The sequence below is a fragment of the Phyllostomus hastatus genome, unplaced genomic scaffold, assembly GCF_019186645.2.
Source record: "Phyllostomus hastatus isolate PE091 unplaced genomic scaffold, TTU_PhHast_1.1 phas_contig_137, whole genome shotgun sequence".
NCBI classification, from domain to species: domain Eukaryota; kingdom Metazoa; phylum Chordata; class Mammalia; order Chiroptera; family Phyllostomidae; genus Phyllostomus; species Phyllostomus hastatus.
In genome coordinates, this window is record NW_025333583.1 from 17,055,514 (window position 1) to 17,079,514 (window position 24,001).

Sequence of the window (24,001 nt, forward strand, 5' to 3'; positions counted from 1 at the left end):
GAAGTTTGGAGGTCTCTGGGTCAAGGGCCCGTTTTGCCACGGTTTGAAAGGTCACCTGCTGATTTGTGTCTCTGCTGTGCTGCACTGAGGGCCCCGAGCGGGAATGATTCCTCGCCCGCCGCAGCACAAAGAGGAGCCGGCTGGCGTTTGGCAGATAGTGGTCTGAACAGAGGGGGCAGGAAAACCCGCCCACAAAGCAAGCCGGCTGAACCCCGGCGGGTGGGGAGCGCTGGCGGGTCCCCGGGGCCCCGGCAGTGAGCCGGCTCGAAGGTGGAGAAAACAGCAGTTATAAAATATAAATGTGTTTATTATTACACTGGGCCCATGCTATATAATTTTACACACACTCATATTGGTGATTTATGGCTGCGGCTCCATACGGAGGAGAAGCTTGCTAATTTATCCAAATTGATAGGGAGGCTCCTGAAGATGATCAAACTGGAAGGAGCTGTAACTGAGAAAAAATGTTCTCCTAAAACAACCAGGAAAAAAAAACATTAAAAAGTGGCTGCTATGTCAGAGGCACCCTTTGTTCGTTTATTTTAATAAGCTGTGCTTCGCTTTAATTATTCATGATAATGCGTGTCCTAGAAGGAGCGTTCCACCCGTGTCCCCGCAGCAGAGGCTGTTACTGCTGAAACAGCCGGCCTGGCTTTTCTTGCAATGGGCGTGTTTTTCCCGGAGAGAGGTGAGGCAGCTGGAGGGTGGCAGGGTTATGCACACCTGCTGCCCCTTTCTGGAGTAAAGGAGAGAGGTGGGGAGAGGGAGAGCAGTCCCTGTCCAAGTTTGGGGCAGACTGGTCCCGTACCTGTGTCATCGTCCTGAGCCCTCCCCAGGCGGAGGCCGGGCGGTGATTTTCCCTGTCCTTGGCAGCAGGAAACGGAAGCCTAGAAAAGCCCAAGGGTAGGCAGCTCATCAGTTCGGGTCTGACTCCCGAGTGTTTGGAGCCTCCTGCGATATTTTGCTGGAATTCCCCAGGAAGGAAGCCAGGACGGGGCTCAGGAGCGAGACCTTCTTCCTCCCTGCTTCCACCACGGCCCATCCCGTCTGCTGTGCTTTCCACCCGTTTCCTGGCCTTAGCAGCAATTACCCTCATCGTTTCCGACAGCTTTCCTAAGTGTTTCTTGTCTTGGCAGAATCTTGAATTACTTGTTCTGGGAGCTCTTCAGAAGGAGAGCACTTTGGAACAGCACGCACTAGTTCCAAAGTACCCAGAGCATCCATGATTTATGCCCCTTCCGGAGGAGCTCCACCGTGACCCAGGGTAACCTGGTGGACCAGTTCTACCTGGATGTCTAATTACTGAAGGGGAGGGTGGGGCTGAATGACCACCCACGCTTCATAACAGAACCCTGGGAGGCACCCCTGATACATACCCTTTTATTTCCCCCTTATTCCATCCATTTCCATATCCCGTTGGCACCGCGTTCTGTGTTTTGTATCTGCTCACTCCTCTCCATCCCTGATGCTGGGAGCAGCACCACCACTGCTCCAGCCGCTGTCTTGTCTCTCCCAGACTGTGGTAGAATCTCCTGGAGGGTCTCCTCACATCAGCTCACTTCCCTCTGCAGCCCACTCCTCATTTGGTAGCCTGAATGACATCTGTCAACTTTAAGTCCAGTCATGTTATGCCTCTGTCTAAAATCTTGCAGTGGCTTCCATTGCTCTTCGGACAAAGTCCACATTCTTCTTAAGTGTGGTCCCCTAAGGACACGGTGCAGTGGAGACACATACTGTCAGCCACGCGTGCAATTTTGAATGTTCTAGAAGCTTTATTTAAAGAGTAATTGGTTGTGCTAATTCAATCATTTTAATATTAGGCTTTTATTTAACTCAATATATCCAAACTTCCCATTTCAACTTGTAATCAATATAAACAATGATTAATGAACTATTTTACATCCTTTTTTTCCCCAAGTCTTTGAAACCTGGCGTGTGTTTGATACTTGGAGCACATCCCGGATTGGATGGCTCACATTTCAAGTGCTCAGGAGCCATATGTGAAATCAGATTGGACCGAGCGGGCCCTCAAGCGGTCTGGCCCCTGCCTGATTGCTCAGCCCCATCACGTCTCTCTCTCCATTAGGACACACCCCCCAGATCTTCCTCTTTGCCAGTTTCTGGGTGAGGCGTGGGTGACGACGTGGCAGAGGATGAAGAACCTCTCACCCCTGCTAAGGAGTTTGCGGACATAGCTGAATGCTGAGCCCTCTTCACTCCACCCTTCCGCCCTGCAGGGCCTGCAGGCAGCCTCCGAGGAGTGAGGAGTGAGGTCCTGGCTTTGCAGTTGGCCTCAGGGGTTTCCACCTCGGGTTTGTGTCTCTAGGGCTGTGTCAGGGGACACAGGTGATTTTTGAGAAAGTGAAGGGAATGAAATGGAAACATGCTGGTAACATGAATTTGTGGTTATCAGTCTCCTCTGAGGAAAATTAACTGCCTACCCCCTACTGAGGTCCCGTAACGAATAACACTGTTGCATAAGCTAAAGACAAGAGCGTGGAACCCGGGGCAGGAAGAGTGAGTTGTTGGTCACACCCCTGGTTTTTTTAGTCTCAGGAGATGACATTCCTTCACTTATTTATTTTCTATATGGGTGCCTCTAAATAGTTCAGAGACTCTCTCCAGTTGAAAGATTTCTTTTATCTGCAAATATTTCCAAAGGAAATGTAAACATTCATTCTGTTGTGAGTGTAGGTAATTAATTAAAGAAGAGGAGAGTGAGGTAGTGGTTAAGCCTGTAGACTCTGAAGGTGAGACTGCCTGGCTTTAAATCTTGACTGTACCACTTACAAGTTGGCAAACTTGGTGAGTGGCTTGATTTGTCTGGCCCTCAGTTTCCTCATCTATACAGTGGAAGAAGATAAGAGCATGTGTCTCATAGGGCTATTGCAAGGATTAAAGGAGAGAATATAGATAAAACCCTTAACATTTTATAGTGCCCAGCACATAACGCCTGTGTGATAAATATTAGTCAATAGCCCATTTCCCAAGGATTTGTAAAACACTGTCCTCAATCAAGGTTGGGTGGAATTGGAGCATAAGGCTTGGTGGAGGATGATTGTTCAAGGTATATTCTCTGGAAAAGTATATTTACTATCTAATTTGTTGTTATACAACATTTTGTATATCTTTGTGAGAAGACAAATATAGACATCTCATCAGGGCTTGATTCTACCACCCATGTGTCCAACAGAAAAGCCAAATATATTTCAGTGAATACAAGGCCTGGTAAAATACGAGGTCTGTCCAGAAGGTATCCAGTCATGTAATATGAAGAATAGAGACATTTATTGAAGAAGATACAAGAAACATTGTACATAAGACAATGACACCTCAGTCCCCTTAGAAGTAGGCACCTTGGAACCTCATAGTTCTCCCAATAACCATCAGCTGCCCCACATATTTTCCTGAATCTCATTGACAATCTGAAATCTCTTCCCTTTCAAAGGTGATTTTAGTTTTGGGAAAAGCCAGAAGTTGCAGGGTACCACATCTGGGCTGTGGGGGAGCTGAGACACCTGGGTGATTTGATGTTTCACCAAAAAACTCTGCACCAGATTTGATGCATGAGCAGGCACATTGTCGTGCTGAAGCTGTCAATCACCAGTTGCCCGTAGCTGTGGCCTTCTGAATCATCTGAAATGTTTCCACAGAGGAATGTTCAGGCTTAATGCAAAATTGGATGTAAATTCATTGCTGTACTCGCTCCATCATCTTGAATGCAATGGCTACACGGTATACATGCTCACTCAATGGTGTCTGCCACCCCCATTGACTAGTACAGTGAAGTTGTCCTTGTTCACACATGCACATTCCAGTCCATCCTCCCTAGCTGCCCGGTTACAGTGATGTCACACAAACTGTTCTCATTATAATAACAATGGTTGGACTTCTTCTGAACAGACCTGGTATATACCATATTTTAGTGATGCATAGGCTTTGGGCTATTTTTCTATATTTGGTGTTTAATTGTGGTGTTTTGTCTGATTCCTTTGGTGTTTTAATCAGTGACATTTTGCTAGTTGAGGAGTTGAGGCTTGAGGTGTCATCACTGAAATTAAAGACCAGCCCCAGGAGGTAGCCCACTCCTAACACTTTAACCTTGATCTCTAACCATCTTAGCTAGAACCAGGTGACTTCTGGCCCTTTCTTCACCAGGGAGATATATCTGGGCACTAGGTGTTGATAAGAGCCACCTTAAATAAAGGTGGGTTGAATAAAGGTGGGTTGAATGAAGAAGGATTTTTGTTTGGAGCATTTTAATAATCTCCTGGCCTTTATAGAACTTTACAGTATACACGGCACTTGCACACACATCATCTCTCTTCACAGCAGTCCTGTGAGGCCAGTGTTAAAGAAGGGATAGTCCCATTGTGCAAAGGACAAAAGTGAGACCCAAGAGTATGTAACTTTCCTAAGATCACATAGTAATCAGAAAAGCTAAGACTAGCACCCCGGCCCCCTGATGGTGAGTTGTGCCTGTGTTTTCTACTAAACTGTGCTTGTGCACATGAGACACTATTAACAGAGGTCTGGTGACCTTTCTGAAGAAAAGAAGTGAGATCGAGATGTAAAGTAATATTTATATTGCAAGTTCTGGCCATTTGGGTGTATATCATTTTCATTTATTGGTGGCTGTTACCCTTTGAATTAATAAGAACATAAATGAAACTATTTGTGATGGAGACACAAGCCAACAGAAACTTAAAGAAGATGTAAGATTCTTTTTTTCTCTTTCACATGAAAGTCTGGGCTCTCAGAAGGCTGTGCTCCCAGAAGTTGTCAGAAGCCCAGATTCTTTCCATCGCATTGGTGGCCCATCCTGAGGGCTTCCACCCTTAAGAAATTGCCACATCCATGCAATTCAAGATGGCTATCCCCAGGCCTACTTTCTAGGAACCTAGCTTTCGTGCAGCTATAAAAAAAATGCAGCTTGAAATTGCACTTGTCACTTGCACTCACATCTCATCAGCTAGAACTTGGTCCTGTGTTAACATGCAACTGCACAGGAGCTGCGACAGAGTCTTCATTCCAGGTGGCAATGAGCCCAGCTACAATTGGGGGATCTCTTAGTACACAAAAGCAGGGAATGAATATAGAAGGACACGCGGAGGTGGCAGGTGCTGCTGCACTCTTCGTCTTCACAGCTTCTTTTTAGCCTGCCATGCAGACATTTGAACATGAAGCCTTTGACATCTGAAATTCTAATGTATACATGGTAAGAGAAAAATCCTACTTCATTGCAAAATCAGAATAACTGCGTGAAAACTGGGTCCCTGTGGCATGCCAGAAGTTTTGATTAGAAACAATGTACATTTTGCATTTTGTGACAATAGTGCACTATTGGAAGACTATGAAGTGATTAGGAAATTAGTTACTTGACAGAGCAAGCATATAGGGTCTAGTTTACCACATCTTAATATTTCTTGTGTCATTGCATTGTCTTCTTTGTAGCAAGATGAAGATTCAGTAGAAGAATGAAGGGAAAGTATTTTGTAGCCGTGGGTTTGGCACTGACAAAAGCAGGACTGTTTGAGGTTAGGGATAGAGAGGCTGACAGACTGCATGAGGGCGTTTCTGCATATGTGGGTGTCAACATGTTTGTGCTGAATTGTTTGCAGATTAGGGGGCACGCATGTGTGTGTGTGTGTTAATGTGGATTCTATGGGTGGCTTTAATCATTGTGTTTTCTTCCCAATTATTTTTATTACAAAGGGGCAGAACAAGGATGTGGGAGGATTTAGGTTACAATGCTTAAAGGAAGGTTTGAAAGAGGACTAGTAATGTATGTGTATGTTTGTCCGATCAAGTTGATCGAGGGCTTTTGGCATGTCTCTAACATTCTTGAGGACACTAAGGTCATTAAACATGGCCTTCTGTCCTTGAAGGCCTGCTGGTGTGGCTCTCACCACCTCTCCAGTTCATTCGTGAAACTCCTCCTCATATACTCACCATCCACCGCAGCTGTAACAAACCACCGACTTTCATCTCTGGGCCTTTGCACGTGCTGCTTCTTCTCTCTGAAATGTCCACCACTTTTTTCCCCAGCATCCTGCAAGTGTCAGTGAGGCCAATCTCCTCTGGGACACCTGTCCTGAGGGTTCTACAGCATCTTAGGTCCTCCACACACCCATGCACATGCCTTTTCAGACACCGTGGGTCTTGTGTTGTTGGCATGCAAGTGTGGGCCAACGCTTTCCCACCTGGAGACGCCTCTGCTGCAGAGACCCTTTCCTCGTCCCCTCCATCTCCAGCAGGGCCCCTGCTCAGTGCGTCTTAGAACCAACAACCAATGTTGGTTAAAGCCAACAACTCATCACACTGGGGAGGCTGTATTTTCACTATCCGTGAATTGGACAGGAAGTCTCACTGTTTTACTTTTCCTGCTCACCTGTGGACAGAAATGAGGTGTTTGGAGATAATGCACGTTAGGGCTTATGAATCTGGAAGGCAAGGTGGTAATGACGTTTTTGTACTGTTGATTTTTGATTAGTCACCGATCTCTTAATTAGCAAGCGTCTTACTGAGTGCATATAACATGCCTGAGCCTGCGCTAGGCGTTGTGGGTGATGACAAGGAGGCAGGAGAGAAGGCATCCATCCAGCTGAGGGCCTGGACACTCATTGGGTTCTCAATCCAACTTTGAATGGGAGGTGTAAGATGTCCCAGATTAAAATTTTTTAAGTGTTTTTCATGCAGTATGGGTGGGGAAAAGCAGGGCAAAGGATTAACCCATAAAAAGATAAGTATCTGCAAGAAATAATAGATAACAGAGGGTAAAAACTCAGAGAAGGCTGTAGTTTTCTGACCAGGAAATACTTGAGGCCCGCATGACGGGGAGAAGACAGACACGTTCTGAGCAGAGGATATCCTAGAGAGTGGGAAAGGCCGGGAGGGCTGCTTGGGGATGTTGGGGAGTGGAGGGGGGTGCTTGCAAGGAGTGGGGGGTGGGTAAGAGAAAAAAATAAGTGAGATAGTTTTGTGGTCATATTTTCCTAAGTACGTAGGCAATGGTGTGTGAAAAGCATCTGTCTTAGGTTACTATTTGTCAGCACAAGACACAGATTTTTCTTTTGGGTTACTCTTTTTTATACTTCATACCTGGGTAAGGTACTCATTTAGATTGCTTTAGCTAATCAGGCAATTCAGCCTTTTAAAAAAAGTGTTTGATCATCTTGGAAGAGGGTGATGGAAACAAAATTGATGTTTTAAATCTTGACTGATTTAATATTTGCCTCTAAAAATCTCTAGGGAATTGGATCCCTGCCTTTTCAAGCTGAATGGTAGCTGGTCAAATTTGGACTTCTGGAAGGTTGATATAGTTACCTTTTCTGGCTTTTTAATTTTTGGATAAATTGCCTTATAAAATATTAGTATGCTTAGCCTACTTCTTCACCATCTGCATTTATATAGCCAGGGAATAAAAATTAAGATTAGCTTTAGCTTAATCATAACAAATTCAGGATGCTGAAGCCAATCATTTGATAAGCTTCAAAGCTAAATCTGAGGTGGTCTGGGGTTATCCACTCCTATGGAGTTTTGTAATAATACCATGGGTCCATCTTTTTTATATGTACGTCAGATACATAGCAGAAAGTTAACTTTGCATCCTAATAGTAAATGATTTAAGTTTATATTTTCCAATTTTTAGTTAGCAAAAAGAAAAAAAATGAATGTACCTAGGATAATAATTTGGCATCAGCCACTAATGTGATACGTGACAATTGATGACTGCCGTGGCCCTGGATCAAGAGCAGGTTTGATTCAGCCTCGCCTGCCTGCCCTCCTGTCCTGGGCCTCCATGCCCTTCCTTCCCATGGCTCCCGGGTGCCCTTGGGCTGCTCTAGGTCCGTCCCAGGAAGCGTCAGGTGGGCCTGTGCTCTACAAAGCCGTGTGCTCCACAGTTACTCGTATTTTTATTACCACACTACGTGCACGAAGAATACATTCCTGGCTGTCCCCACTTGAAGTTGTACACCAGAGTTGCCAACTTCTGCCACTGAGTGCCCCTTTGGGGGAAGGGTTCCCATTCTGTGCTGGATTATTTCTAAAGGGTGTACTTTTGTTCTAGAGGTATCATCACTTTCAGAGTGGCCAGGTGATATTTTTGATACTAATTTAGCTTGGAACATGTGTGAAGCTAAACCAACATTTCTTCATTCCTGAAATTAAATTTTTAAAAGTGATTCAAAAATTAATGGTTTGGTCATTGTGCTAGCAATAGACTATTCCTGCATGTGGCTATGAGTTTAGAGTTCATATTTTTAATAATAAAATTTCCCCCTAAATACATCAAGTTGAATTGTGGGAATGTGGCTCACGAAGTAATATCTTTACTACTAAATGGAAGAGACATCTCACAGATTCGTTTGACATAAGTTCATGTGGTTCAGTTGTCGTCTTGACAGGGAAGAAGGTAGATGTTTTAACAACTTTTTCCTTCAAATTTAGTATACTTAAGTTTCTAAGTGGACATTAAACTCTTCGGGATTATCCCTAAGAAGCTAATAAAAATAATGTTTGAAATTAATGTGGGACAACAACAACAAGAGCAAGGAAAAAGAATGAAAACAAAACAAGGAAAATTTCAAAACAAATTAACCACGATGCCAGTGAAACACTTGTTTCCGCTAACCGCCACGCTTACCGATTTCACAACGTGAGAACGTGATGTTTCAGGTGTGAATCCTGATGTCTGAAGTTTTAAGTAAAGTCTACAGTTTTGTAGAACTGCATTTTTAAGAGTGGTGGGATTTTGTTTTACTTTGTTGGGGAGGGGATTAGTTGTACCTCACTCAGCCCATTGAAAAATTAGAGTACTGTATACATTTTTATTTAAATAGAAAATCATTTGACTTTGAAAATATTATGAAACTCCGTGGCTTATGGGAAACATGCTGTGGTACCTAAAAACACACGTATTGAAGTCACAGGTTGTGCATTGCAAAAAACTCCACATGCCAGCAACTACACTTATTCCAGCACCTGGGGTGGTTGCCAGTTTTTGGGACCAACCAACCCAGTCTTCCCCCAACATTTTAAACAAATTCACCAGGAATCTAACAGTTGACTTGTAAAGGAACGTTTTGGAAATGTTAACAGACATTAAAATGGAATACGGCCCCAAAGGTTGGTTTAATCCTGTGTATTTCCTGACTACGTACGCTTCAAAGGCAAGGTGTACGTGAGAAGTGACTCACTGCCATGCGTGGGCTCTACTTTAAGCCTGGTGGAGAAGCCCCGTTGCCCTTGCCCAGAGGTGATGGAGGTCTGTGCCGTAGCTTGCTTTGGCCTCCATGCCTGCACACTCCCTTTTGATGTCACCGTGATCATCCAACTCCTTTTATCCATTTGGGACTTTGTAGTTGACCAGTCACTCTCTCTCATGTGCTAGATTCCATTGAATCTCCCTTCCTGCCAATAAGGAAGCAGAAGATTTGTTTTTAATTCCTTCTCCACACGATTAAGAACAAAAAGTCCCAAAGAAGTTATTAGACTCTGCAAAACCACATTGCTGTTATGTGCCAAAGACAGAACGAGAAGAATCTGTTTTGGGATGATTTACCTATTTTGTTTTGATGACGAATCCATTTTGAACCACCAGAGCAATGATTCAGGCTGCACGGAGGCATCAAGGGAGGCTTACCCTAATGGTCTGCTCCTACAGAGGCCTGGGGGTTCCCTCCTCCACACATCCGTGCACGTGGAGCCTTTCCCACCTGGGGATGCCTCTCCCCAGCGTCCGTGGGCCTTTCCCACCTGGGGACGCCTCTGCTGCAGAGACCCTTTCTTCGTCCCCTCCGTCTCCAGCAGGGCCTCTGTTCAGTGAGTCTTAGAACCAACAACTAATGTTGGTTAAATCCAAAACTTGACACACTGGAGAGGCTGTATTTTCACCGCCAGTGAATTAGACTGGAAGTCTCACTGTTTTACTTTTCCTGCTCACCTGTGGACAGAGATGAGGTGTTTTTGGAGATAATACATATTATAGCTTACAAATCTGGAAGGCAAGGTGGTAACATAGTTTTTTGGGCTGGGTATAGGGAAAAGTTTAGGATAGGAGGGATAAGTAAGTGCTTATGCTTCTGTTGATAGTGGGATTTCCACATAGAAAATATATTTTAAACCAATGCTGTCCAAAACAGAAACACATGGAAGCCATATATGCAATTTTACATTTTCTAGGAACCACATTTTTTAAAAAAGTAACAAGAAATAGGTGAAAATATATCCAGAATACTATGATTTCAATATAAAACCAGTAAGAAAATATTATTAATGAGATATACTTACATACTTTTAAAGTTCTAAGTCTTCAAAATCCAGGGCATGTTGTATATTTACAGCATATGTAAGTCCCTTTAATGGTTAAAGTGTAGTTTTACCCAAAAAAGGAGTATAAAATATTATTCATGTTACTTCAGTTTTTAAATTTTAATTAAAATTAAATTAGAAGTTCAGTTCTTTTGTCACCTTAGCTAGGCTTCAAGGGCTTCCAGCTGCATGTGGCTGGCTGTCAGGAGCGGTGGGATTAAGTCAGAATCCTTTCTCAGCTGTCTACGTGTTCTGAGGTAGGAGCTGCACTTCACTGGGGGTATGATTTAAATGTTAGCTTATACACTTCTTAACAGCCACTTTAAGGTGGTGATCCAGGCCGTGAGGAGTGAACCTGACCTAGGCAAGTTATTGTTTTATTTGTTGTTTAGAAATAAAAAAATAGGAGTAAGTATTTGTATGCTCTGTAAAGTGACACGTGCTTTGTGCTAATTCACCAACTCAGGTTCTGGTCCCTAGGAGGCCTTCAGGTGAGCCAGTAATGGATAAATGAAAAAAAAAAAGTCAACATGGAACATAAGTAATGAGTACACATTCTATGCTATGTTATAGTTATAGATACTTTTGAAATTCTGAGAAATAAAGCCCTGGTCTCATTTTCCATCAATCACCTAATCTAAACACTGTGAAAAAAGAAAACATTTAAGATTCAAATGAAAATTAAGAGGAACTCAGACAATTTTCCAAAGCAGAGTTAAAAACATAGGGTATTTTTTAGTTACAGCACATACACACAAAAAGGATTGCCAGCTGATGGAGCAATGCTCACTGCTTACTCTTTTTCCAGTGTTAAGAAGGCATGGTGACATTCTCTCTCTCCATGTCTTTATTCCCCAGGTGGCTGAAATTCTCTAGTGCTGCTGAGTGTTCCGTGAAAGCAGTTGATGGGTCTTTGCTGATTTCCTCTAGACATACTCATTGGCAACATAAACCCATTACAAAGTATTCTTCCTCCTTTCCATTTTGCTTTTCCATTTCCTGATCTGCAAAATTTCAAGCTCCTAATCCAAGTCCTAAAGAGACTGGGACCTTGACATGCCCAGATAACAGACATCTAGTAACCACATTTAAAAAAATAAAAAGAGATAGATAAAATTAGTTTTAACAAAAAACTGGGCATGCCAAAGTCCTAAGTCTCCTTAGCAATTGGATTAGGAACTTGAAATTTTGCAGGTCAGGAAATGAATGCGGAAAATTTGCGTTAGTGATGTTTATTTTCAAGGGACTTTTAAACCTGGAATGCAAGAGTCTGACACATGTTCATATTTCATGCTAGCTAGAGTCTGTATCTTAAAGGCAAGTTTAGACTGCAGTACATTTTGCCTATCTCGTATGCTCTCCCAAACACATCTTCACTGAGAGCCTTTACAAATGAGTTCCAGAAAATGACGCACTTGGTCTCCCAGAGGGGATGTTGCCCGGGAGACTGGGGTCCCAGGTGTAAGATGAATGTTTCAGGACGAGTTTCAGGATACTCCTTTATTAGGCCTGGGCAGATAGAAAAGCAGTAGAAGTGATCTTTGATTGAAGGAATATTAAACCTATTGTAGAGTTGCACATCTTAGTCCCTGTCTCAGAAGAGTGGCCAGGTTTAGACAGGCAGGCAAGCAAGCAAACATTTTCTGCTCTTCAGCCAGTTTAGTGCCCAGAACGAGAGGGACTGAAATCACACAGGCTGTCCTGCCTGTTTGTGAGTGCTTGGGTCTTTGCTGCAAATCAGGATGCTCTGTTCACATAATGTATGCCACAGCATTGGGCTAGGCCTTGCTATAGCGCTTTTAGTATCACAATGACCAAAACAGATGCCTGCGTGAAGCTTATGCTCTAGTAGGGGAGGTAGACAGTAGTATGAAAAACAATGTGCAATCTAATTGTAAAGTGATTAAGTGACATGGAGAAAGCGACAGAATCTGCTGTTTTCCAGGGGATGGTGAGGGTAGGTCTCTCTGGGGAGGAGGCATCAGAGCAGTGATGTGAACGAGGTGAGGGAGCCACACAGAGTGCTCCACGAAGAGGGGGGAGCAGGTGCAAAGGCCCTGAGGTGGGGGAGCAGGTGAGATGATAGGCCCTGGTAAGTCTGGGGGGACGGGGAGGAGGAGGTGTGATTAGAAAGGTAGCCTGGGACCAGATCTTGTAGACTCTGCTTTAGGGCCTTACATGTTTTCGACTTATTCCGAGAGTGCTAGGAAGCCATTGGAGCACCTGCATTTTAATTCTTCACCTTTTTCGGGTCTTAAACTTATTCGGCAGTCTGGTGAAGCCTGTGGAACCCTTTGCAGAATAATACTTTTAAATGCATAAAATGAAGTCCAGAGGATGTCACAGAAACCAATTATATGGAAATCTAAAGGATAAGGCGCCCTGTAAAGGACACACATGCTCTGATTTACATTTTCAGAGGATTTCTCTGACGCACGGAGGTGGAGCAGGCTGGCGGGGCCGAGGATGGACGCAGCGAGACCGGAGCCCTTGCAGCCGGGTGCTTTTCACTCGCACCACAGGGCAGCCATCTCCAGCGCAGCGCTGGCCGCATGGCCTCTTGAGTGCAGGAAGAAGAATGTGTAACTTCTATTTATATTTAATTCACCCTAATTTTTAAAAAAAGTCAGCCTAGTGCATCACTCCACTTTCTCTTTTTGTAAATGAACTGGAATCAAAGAGAAAATATCAGAGCGCGCTCACTAACCCGTAAGACGGCAGCAGGTTTTGTTGCGTGTGACCTTTGTGTCATTTGTATATCACATACATGCACATATGTGTTCCCTTGTGTGTGGCAAATTCCAGTGTAAAGTGTATTTTTTTCTTTTTGAACTACAGATTACTTTCAGCATTAGTTTATATTGGTTTCGGGTGTACTGTGTCGTGGTTAGACAGTCATACACTCTACAAAATGTTCCCCTGGATATTTGCAGCACTCACCGGGCACCACACGTATTTATCTCAGTATTATTGACTGTATTCCCAATACTACACTTCTCTTAAATTTCTATATTGAGTGTATGTTTCATAATATCCTAATATCTTAAGACTTCAGTGCATTTATATAATTCATGATAAATCTACATATGCCGAAGGAACATGTTCAAAAAGTAGTTATTCAGTATGTGTTTTCGATCCGTCAGATTTGATGACCGTGGTGTAGGACAGGTAACAGAGGCCGCCCTGGTGCAGACCACGCTGCATTTCAGAGGCCATTTTGTGGAAGAGCAGGAATTCTTGCCACGATTCAACCTTGCCGAATGTCATCCCCATTTCTCAAGCACCCTCCATTCTCTTCGAGAGCCCTCATTTGGCTATAAATCTATTTATATCTGATGAGACTTGCTGTCACCTCGGAGGTAACCTGTGCTCCCCCAGGGAAACAATGGCCTAGGCTTTATCTGCAGATAGGAAACGTAGGTATTGACATTGCTCCGGAAATGCAGGGGGCTCTGAAGAGCGTGCTCCCATCCGAGCACCGTGAGCTGCGCGGGCCCTTCAGGCTCCCGCGACGTGCCCGCCTTCGTTCGCGCCCGCCTTCGGGACGGGAGTCCTAACGTTTCACGTCTCTCCCCGGTCTGCCTGTCTCATGCAGAGCGTTCTTGCACATTTTCACTCACTGTGGAGGTGCCGTGGGGTGAATGGCAGGCATCACTTCGGGCGCCGTGCAGCTGTGTCGGGCAAGGGTGTGCCGTTTTCTGCCCTATACCGGGGAGCAGGGTCTGGAGTGGAGCACGGAGAGAAGGGAGGGTGAGGCAGATGAGCAGATTTGGCATGAAATCTGCTCCAATTATGACTGAGCTGCTTGTTTCTTTTTTTCTTTCTTCCCCTCCCTTCCTTCCTTCCTTCCTTCCTTCCTTCCTTCCTTCCTTCCTTCCTTCCTTCCTTCCTTCCTTCCTTCCTTCCTTCCTTCCTTCCTTCCTTCCTCCCTTCCTCCCTCTCTCCCTCCCTCTTTCCCCCATTCCTCCTTCCCTCCCTCCCACCTTCCCTCTCTCCCTTCCTTTTTTCCCTTGTTTCTGAAAAAGAAAAAAAAAAAAGACTTCTTTTACAAAGAAAGAAACCCAAGCTTTTTAGAAAATGAGCAGAAATGTTCAGGTGGACCATCAGGATGAAAACCAATGCATTGTGAATACAGGTGGCTTCACCACCAGGAGCAAACAGTGGGTGCTGGTTGTCTTGGCCTTGTAAAATTCCCACAACGTCACTGACCTGCTTGCTAATAGAAATTGGTTTATGGAAGTGGGTATAGAACCCCGGAATGAGGTCAGCCTAATCCCACTATTTCGGAGCCCTAAATATGACATCGTATTTTCAATTCTTTATGGTTTTATTTCTGCTTCTCTGACTTCTTAACGCTGCTTGTTTCAAGCAATGCCCCTTCATTTGCCTGAGTTCTTTCTTGGCTATTTTAAATTTCTTGTTAGTATTTGGAGAAATGGCTACTTATAGGTAAATTAATCAGACACTGGGAAAACAGCTTGATGAATCACTATAATATGACTTGGCTAAACTATCAGGGTACAAAGGGGCGTGTCCTCAGTATGTTCTGTGTAGCTCCTCGCCATAAGCAGGAAGCAGTGTTAGTGATATGATTCAGAGTCAGGTTCAAGCACTCTGTAGTTGCTGTCTACACAGTTGCCAAAGGGATGCTGGAATAGCTACTGGATGGGACTGTGAGTTTGTGCCAGAATTAATTACTAAGAGCCTACGTTATTTCCTGGGAAGTAACCAAATCCTTGATATTGTTTGTCAAAATAAAACAAAACAGAACCGATTTTTAAAATTCTGCCATGGAAAAAGCAAGCAGTTTGAAATTAAACAAACAAACAAACAAACAAACCCAGTAAGGACATCCACTTTAATCTCTTTCGTGTTCTCCCTGTCCTTCCTGTGTCCTTTAGAATGTGGTTGCCTATGATGGACGGGTCAGTTCGATTGTGGCATTGATTCTGGGGACTGGATGTCTCTGCTCGTTGCTGCAGAATATCATAGGATTTCCAGATACTCTGCTGCATTTGGGCTGTGTGTGGTCCTCGTGGCTCCAGGAACCTCCCATTTGATTTGTACTGGAAGGCCTTTGGGGGTGGAGGGCATGTTGAACTTCTGAGGTCTTTGGTGCCTCATTTCCCCTTTTCCTTGTTGTTGTTCATGCTAGATTCCCTTGAAGTAACAAAGCCTTGTGAGTAATCAATAGCATTAAGAAGGAAGCCGACAGGCCACTGTGAGAGGGGCACTTCTCTCTCCCACTGGGGTCGCTTTTTCCCCCCTCGAGCACCCTGCCCATTCAGAGCAGATCTAAAGCATGCCCAGTTTTTCTGACCCGTTCTCCATCTGTAACCAAGAACACATCTCTGGTTTCTGATATTGAGGTTGCCTGGAGGGACTCCGGACCCAGGTCTGGAGCCTAAGCTTTGGAAGTTGTTGACACCCGGCTAGGCCTGCCTCCTCAGTAGCCCCTGGGCACGCTGGTGAGCCGAGGACAAGGAGTTCAAATCAGTTGACCATTTCCCTGTGCCGGGCTCAAGAAACGTGTCTTCTGTACACGTCTTATGCATGGCTACCTACTTAACCCTCGCAGTAAATGTGGGACACTCACCCTGCCCGCTCCCCCCGCCCCCATCTGACAGGTCAGGACACTGAGGCCCAGTGTGTGTAACGAACTCAGAAATATCCCAGGTGTGCTCACTCCAAAGTGGACTCGACATCTCCCCTCTTCACCTGCTGTTCAGCAGGTGCACTTTTCTAAAATTTGGGCTTTAAGGATCCAGAAGGTGAACTTTTAACCCTTCTCCGTGATTCATTTTTTACTGGTTCCCAAAGCTGAATGGGTTTCCTCCTGTGCTCCCAGCTCTCCTTCATGTCTTCTTGGTTCCCTTTCAAAGACATGCCCGCGCTTCTCGCTCCTCTTCTCTACGGGTCTTGCCGAGCACTGGCTCACTAGGGCACCGGTTTAATGAAATAGAAATTTCAATCATGTTTGGTTTGATTCTTGGTGATACAAATAAAGCATTGTGATCACTTTGTAGTCAGGCTTAAAGGGAAGAAAAAAGGTGGAAAGAAGAAAGTGAGTCAAGTATAGTCTCGGGCAATGTCTCCTTACGTGCTGCCTCGCGAAGGTCTGCCTGTGAACAGTGGAGAAATAATGGGGCAGCCACAGACAGTCCTCTGGCGCCTGCGTATCCTGAAGTTTGGGGGTTGGCAGTTTATAATAATTACAAGTTATGGGAATCTTCCAGGTGCCGGGCGCAGTTCTAATTAATAGATAATAGATATAGATTCACATAGTATTAGTTTATCCTCTCCAGACCCTGGGAGGTACGTACTATTATATCGCAGAAAACAGAGGCAAAGAGAGGTGCGTTAACTCGGGCAACTGGGGGCAGAACTCAGGAAGGTTGGCCTCAGGGCTCATGACCACTGCACTAACCTGCCTCTCAGGTCCAGGGCTTGGTTCCTGATGAGAACCGACGAACCATACAGCTGGCAGGGTAAATCTGTGTCATGTTTGGTGACCGACATTGATGGGCTAAAAAAAAATGGTCCCAGGAAAAGTCTTGTACTTTCTCTTCCAATTCCCTCCATCTGTTCGTACTGTGCGGAAAGGTCACTTGAGTCCAAGAGCTCGAATTTCGTGCTTTTAAGCAGCTGCACTGTGGCTGAAACCCCCGCTCTACAAATTGACTTTAAAAATATTGTGTAATAAATATGTATCTCTCTCTAATATGATGCTCTTGGAGTCATTTAAGTTATGGGCTTCTTAAATAGGACTTTGTGACTGTATTTCACAGAAATGCCGGGAATCGTCAAGTGATGTTTCCTTTCCTCTCAAGCTGTAGCCCTTTTGGTGACTGTCCTTCCACTCACACATTTACTGGAACGAGCCGTGTTCTGGGAGACCTGAGCTGTCTGCCTGGCCAGGCAGCTACCTGGCTACAGTTGTGGGAGGCGGGGAGAGGAGGGAGGAGACTGAAAAGGCTAAGACGGTAAATTACTGTATGTTCTGGAGAAAAATAGACTAGAAGCGTTTGTGGTTCTGATGAAAATAGCACATTTCCTTTCTGCCTGGACTTTGGGGGTCAAAGTGCTCCAGGGAGTAGCAAAGAAATAAAAATTGATCCCTCCACAGTCAAAGGACATGCTCTGACTTTGGGAACTGATGTGACAGCTGCAGATTGGAGGATCTTTTGATACCACTTTTTGAAGGTTAAAAGAGTAATAATAGTAACAGTAACAACAACTGACATTCTGAGTTTAGGCAATGGAGTCTTTCAAGATGGATGTATACGTCCCTTTTCCAAGACTGACAGGCAGGTAGCAGACTCCGATCGGTGTGTGGCCATTTGTCCCTGTCACTGACCATGGTCATTCCATCTCTTCGCAGGTGAGAAGCCTTATAAGTGCTCGTGGGAAGGGTGTGAGTGGCGTTTTGCACGAAGCGATGAGCTCACGAGGCACTACAGGAAACACACAGGTGCAAAGCCCTTTAAATGCAACCACTGCGACAGGTAAAGAAACTCAGAAGCTTCGGGACGGGGAGGGAGGACGGTGGGGGTTGGTGGGGGTCGGCGGATGGGCTGCCCATGTGCTCTGGGTTTCATCGAAAGCCCCTCTCCCAGAGTCCCGGATCTGGGAACACCTTTTACTTCTCCGCCGAAGAAACCAGTGACATAAGGGTGCCTCCATGTGTGTAACTGAGAGATTGTATGAATTCTTGGCTCAGGTACACAGGTATTTGCTGAACACCAGCTGTGGGCCGGGGACCGTGTTAGTCACTGGATGTCAGTAAGACACAATTCCTGCCCTCAAGGAAATGGTGAAACAGATCACTTTAGTATAAGATAAAAAGGAATGGGACGGAGAGTGGTTACCTGTAGCTGCTTCTCCTGATCTTTTTATTAACATCAACACCATTTTCCCTCGCCCTCAGTCATGTGAGAGAGTAGAAAGCCTGCTTAACGGAAGGATGCGAGTTATAAGGCTTTCCTCTGAAGGATTATGAGACATGAATTTGCTGAAGACAGTTCCCATTCTTCGGGGGCCTGCCCCAGTCTTTCTCCTTTGAAAAGAGGCACAAAGGTCTCAAAGATGGCAAGGCTTTGAGAACTTATCCTGTAATTCCATTTCAAACCTTCAGCATTTGATCGTGGAAGAAAGAGCACGTAGCAGCAGATACTACACAAGTAATAGTATCTGACAGCCTTGGCATTATCAACCAATAAACCCCAAAATGGAGACTCTGCAGGCCAAGGTGAAGGCAGGATTAGGTTTAGACATAATCAAATAATGGGCTTGCATCTGAGCGTGTTATCCTTCTAATCCTATTTCTGTGTTTAAAAGGAAGCTTAAGAAAATTAACCATCTTTTTAATGCAATACTAAAGGTCTCAGTTATGATGAGAAAAATGCTTCTAATACGATAAAAGCCCTGAAAGCCTCAGGGTTCCCCGGCCTGGCCAGCAGCTCGAGGGATGGCAGGAGGGGCTGCAGGATGCCCATAGAGGCCTGGCTCCCCTTGGAAGGAAATTCGATCTCTTCCGCATCCTGCCTCCCCGGTCCCTGGGCAGGCACCAGGCACCTCCCCTCAGCAGGCCTTCCCCCGGAGTTGGAGTCTCCAGTGTTTGTTTGCAGAGCAGGTCAGGGGTGGCCAAGTCTCCTGGTGGCCCGTTGGCTTGGTGCGCCTTTAAGCTGCTTATAAAGGAACATTCATGTTTTTCCTCCTTTTTTTTTTCTTCTTCCTGAAGAGGCTATTTTCCTCTTATCTTCATTCTCGAAGAACTAAATAAAGCCCCCACGCCTTCTGCAGCCCAGAGATAACCTCCCACCCCAGGGCTGAGGAAGTCCACTTGTCGAAGCTATTGTCATTCGTTCCTTTGGAGCTTTCTTCTGCTCCCCAAGAATGCAACCTGTTTTCTCGTTTCTGTCCCGTTACCTGGAAGTCCCAGCAGCTCCTCTGCAGATTATATTTCAGTCAAGTTTCTCCTTATTGGGCAGCTTTCCCCCAACTCCCACCTCACGTTGATCCCTCTCTAGCCCTGGCAACTAATAAAGAAGCTACATATGGGGATGCCTTGTCTGCAGTCCTCTGGGGGAGAGCAGCATATCCACCTTGTGAGCTGTTAGAGTGTGGAATAGGAGGCACACGCAGGTCCCCCGCCCCTGGCGGGTGGTGAGGCCGTTCCTTGCAGGTTGCATCTTGTGGATGCTTTCATCCTTAGAAATGGACAGAGAGTTCTTCAGGGGAAATGGCCAAAGTCAGTATTTCTTTCTTCAAATCAACCGACTTACCGTGAAATGTACAATTGTGTAGCCATTGATGTATTAGGATTGAATCTGACTGTACAATTTGTGTGGGAAATATTTCAAACCAAGTAGATATTTCAGTGAAGGATTTGTCAGAGATGGGCAATTTGGTTAGTCTTTTTGCTTTATCAAAATATACTATGGTTTCTGGAGCTAGAAATTTTCTAAGCAGATGGTACAAATTCTGCGACATGTGTGGTAACTGGGAGAGATTGTGAGTCGCTCAAGGTTTGTGGCATTGGCCAATTGTCAGTGCATTTTCAACAGTGTCAGACACGAGAAGCTGGACTCATTAGTGTCTCAAGACAGGGAGCACCCTGCCTTTCAGTCGCAAAGATTGCGCTAAGAATAATGCAGGACTGGGAGGTGGCGTCGGGAATTGGAGTGGTCCAGAGCAGATGAGAGGGAAGCATCGAGTGACTGAGGACTTGGCATTGCTTAGAAGACATTTTCCTTCAGAAACAGATGGCATCTGTGGCCCTTAACAAGACACTGGATCCTGTGGTACCATAATGTGTGTGAGCATGAGAAACCCACCTTTGGCCTCTTTCATTTGAGCAAAGTACCCTATTTTGGGGCCAAGCAAGGATGGGGGTTCCCTTTCCTTAAAGCATGTACCATGCATATTTTTATTTTGTGTATAGGCTAGAAAAAAATGCATAAGTGTTTGTTTTGCTAACACTTAAAGTTGCTAGATGCCCTAAAAAAATGCCTGTATTTCTGGCTTTGTCTGGAAAAATCAGACAACCCTGTAACAGTGGGCTTGTGTTACCACGTAGCCGTAATGTCCTGGAGCCGAATATTACTCACTACCCATTGGAGATGGCCACGTGATCACCAGTTTCTCACTGTTCCCACCACTCCCTGTGGTCTCCCGACGTGAAGGCAGACCGTCAGGCGATGTGGATTATCACACTTGCTCCTTTGTCTACTCCTAGGAGAGCAATATTTGGATCCATGCTTTCTCAAAAGTGGAATCAGAGAGTGCTGTGTTTCTTACACTTGACCCACTGCCCTCATTGACTTCACCTGCCTGACCCCTGAAGACACTGGGTTTTGTGACCCTTGGCTGCAGGCCTGGGGTTGGGGACGGGGTACACATTGAGGCAGCTCTGCCATTTCCTGGCAGTCGGCCTGAACCGTGCAGCCCACTGAGTGACCAGCTGCTAGAGAATGACCCACATTGTTTCTCGGCCCACAGAGCATGAGGCTGCTTCCACTGGTGACAGTAGACAGGCCATTGTTCTACCGACTCAGCATGGTTGTGATCCAGGGAGGCGGCTGCCAACGTAGTCCCTCAAAGATCTTGGGCAGCTGAGAGGAGAATTTTGATCTTTGAGCCAGCCCACTTCTGGGTGGTAAGAAATACCAGCCAGTATCTAGCCCTTTGGTGCCCTAGAGGGTTGCCGTTGGCTTAATGCCCACATGACTTTAGTGTGCCTTTTTCATAAGCAAGAGAAACGACCATTGGGGTTTGACTGGTTCTCTGTAATGAACAAATTTCAATCATTAAGGACTTTCTTATTTAAGGTCATCTGCCTGCGGTATAGTCATAAATACCCTCTGGGGGTGTATTACCCTTAGAATTATTTGATTCTGCATTTCTGGATGCTGAGTTTATCTTTTACCTTTTACTGCTCCTATGTGGAGCTCAGTAAGTATAAATTAATAAATATAAATTAATCATGAATAAGTGTCTTGCTGGTATATTGAATTTAAATAAAAACCTCAATGGTGAGAGACCTAGTCTAATGTTCAGTATCTTATACTTCTTAGAATTTGAACAAATAATGATGCTAGCTTGATTCTGGAGGGATGTATTATGTTTGATATCATGTTAAGGATCTGGTTCCCCCACCCCACTTGTTTTTTCCTGAAGAAGTTGAACACCTGTGTGTATACTGCTATGCACCCCGCACAGAGTAGGCAGTTGGTTAAAGGCAGAGTAAAAGCCTAGAGCGCACACATTACTGAATGGTCATTTCAAATGAAGTTGTGTGTCAAGAATACTGTTTTCCTCTAGGTTTCCAGGACATAGAGAGGGAAGGAAAGAGGTTTTGTCCACTGCCAAGACCTCTCCTTCACTTCACTTCTTACCACCTCAGGGCCCCGTGTCCCCTTTAGGACAGGCAGAATGTTCTGTCTCTGCTTCGTCGCGGTCTCCCAGGCCTTTGCTGATCAGGCCTGCCCAGAGGAACTTATGGGCTAGTTTTCTAGTTGCCACCGTTACCAGTTGCCACAGATTTAACCTCCTTTTTATATATCTTTACAAATTTATCATCTAGTAGTTCTGTAGGTCACAAGTCTAACACAGGTCTCACTGGGTTAAAATCAAGGTACCAGCAGGGCTGCATTTTTTTCTAGAAGCTCTAAGGGAGAATTCGTTCCCGTGTCTTCTCTGGCATCTAAGGGTTGACCACATTTCTCGCCTCCTGACCGCAGTCCCCCATCATCCAAGCAGTTGAGGCCTTCTCATGCTGCCAGTCTCTCTGGTCTTCTCTTAACACTTTCCTCTCTCATTTGGGAGGACCCTTGTGATGACACTGGCTCTACCCAGATAGTGCAGAATAATCTCCCTATTTTGCGGCCAGCTGATTAGCAAATTGATTCCATTCACAACCTTAATTCCCCTTTGCCTTGTAACCTAACACATTTACAGGTCCTGGGAATTAGGTGTAGACATTATGGGGGGACCACCCTTTATTTTGCCTGCTACAACTCCCTGAACTGGACATCTCAGCCCCCTTCTTCTCAGTCTGAAAAGCAGGTGTGGCTCAGCGCCTGGGCTCTGGAGTCAGACTGCTTGCGTTCAAATCTTAGTGATGAATATCTCATCTGGTGGTGGGGGTAAGAATGGTACCTGTTCCGAGGGTTCTTGTAAGGATGCTAACTTTAAAAGGGAAATGCCTGCAGTGAGAACTTTTCAACATAGATCTTCTTTCTCTAGGCTGTTGGGACACAGGAAAAGGAGAGGAAAGGGAACAGGCGGGGAGGGAGGGAGGGAAGGAAAGAGAACAGCGGGCACTGCCGTGTGTGCACCTGCAGGGCGGAACAGGGTTGTGCACGTGAAATGCTAAATTCCCTGCTGGCTGGGTTGCTTTTCTGTGTGCCAATGGCACCAAGTTCTTGTTTTTAAAGAAAATGTTATCGGTGTTTTACAGTAAATCAGATCCCCTTTAGAGGGTACCCTGATGGTGCTCTCAGGGATTTTCCGAATAACTTGCTCATTCTAAATCAGAGTCTGAAGTAAGTTGGCATGAATAGAATTGTTATTATTCAACATGTTACTGGATTAGAGTGTTTTCTACTATACTTTTCCCATTCTTATGTGTTTTTTATTTTACCTTTGTTCTGTTTTACTTCATTTCCTTGGGGTTCATCCTGCACATGTATCTGTTTCAGAAATAAACACACGGTGTCTAGAGAATGTTGGGGCAGAGGATAGAGTGAGGTTTGTTTGTTTGTTTGTTTGTTTTAAGAATAAACGAGCACAGGGAAATCCTGTACTGAACAGGAAAAATTGCTAGCCTGAACAGGACAACATGCTAACATCCTAACAAGAGTTTTGGACTGTGCCGTTTTCTTGGGCCTCAGGGTAGCTGGGAAATATTCTCACAGGTGAACATTAAGTGGCCAGTTTTGAGAGAAGAATCCACAGCTAAGAACGGCTGCTGTCTTATGTGCCAACCTCACTGGGATTCTCGCTAGAACCTTAGTTTGTAGGTTGTGGAGATATGGAAATGCCCACTCTGTTAGTTATTAAATACAGACACCTGACTCAGACTTGTATTAGCTTGAAAGGGTATTCTTAGCTCAGGTGACTGAGAACAGAATTAGATTTGTCTTCAGGCTTGGCTGGATCCAGTTCTCCGATATTGTCATCAGGACTTTCTCTATCCACTGGCCCAATTTGTCTCTCTTGACTTGATTCTCAAACAGGCTCTCTGCCACCTGGCAGCCCTGGGCTTTCAATCTTAGCAGCTTAGCAGCCCCAGTGGAAAGAGAGCTTCTTTCTTCCTGTAGTTTCAGTAACTATCCCAGGGCTGGCTCTTACTGAGCTATATGGGTCATGTGACTGTTGCTTAGCAGATCACTTAGGAGGAGGGTCAGCCCGGGATGACTGAGAATGCAGAAGAGTTAGTTGCTCTCCAAGGGAAACTCAAGTTGGTGATGTTAGAAGAAACGAGAAAGGGTGAAGACAACCACTGTACCTTCTCAGAAGGTTGAGGAAGACACCCAGTGATGGACCTTAGGTACCCAGAAGCAGTTCAAAAAAGTGGGCGTACAGGTCCACCTGTGATCTAATCTCAAGTCTGAAGTCTGTCACTCACTAGCCATGTGACCCTAGCCTCCGCTCACCACACATACCCCAAAGGGTGTGATACTTA

General features: G+C 45.1%; 1 protein-coding gene across 2 annotated transcripts in view; it reads left to right on the forward strand.

The window, feature by feature from the left end:
- KLF7 (Kruppel like factor 7) overlaps nucleotides 1–24,001 on the forward strand; it is an 84,018-nt gene that overhangs the window by 56,499 nt on the left and 3,518 nt on the right. For both annotated transcript variants that reach the window (XM_045853241.1, XM_045853251.1), the window contains exon 3: nucleotides 17,696–17,819. In XM_045853241.1, the coding sequence (XP_045709197.1) occupies nucleotides 17,696–17,819 (124 nt within the window). The remainder of the gene's footprint in view (nucleotides 1–17,695; nucleotides 17,820–24,001) is intronic.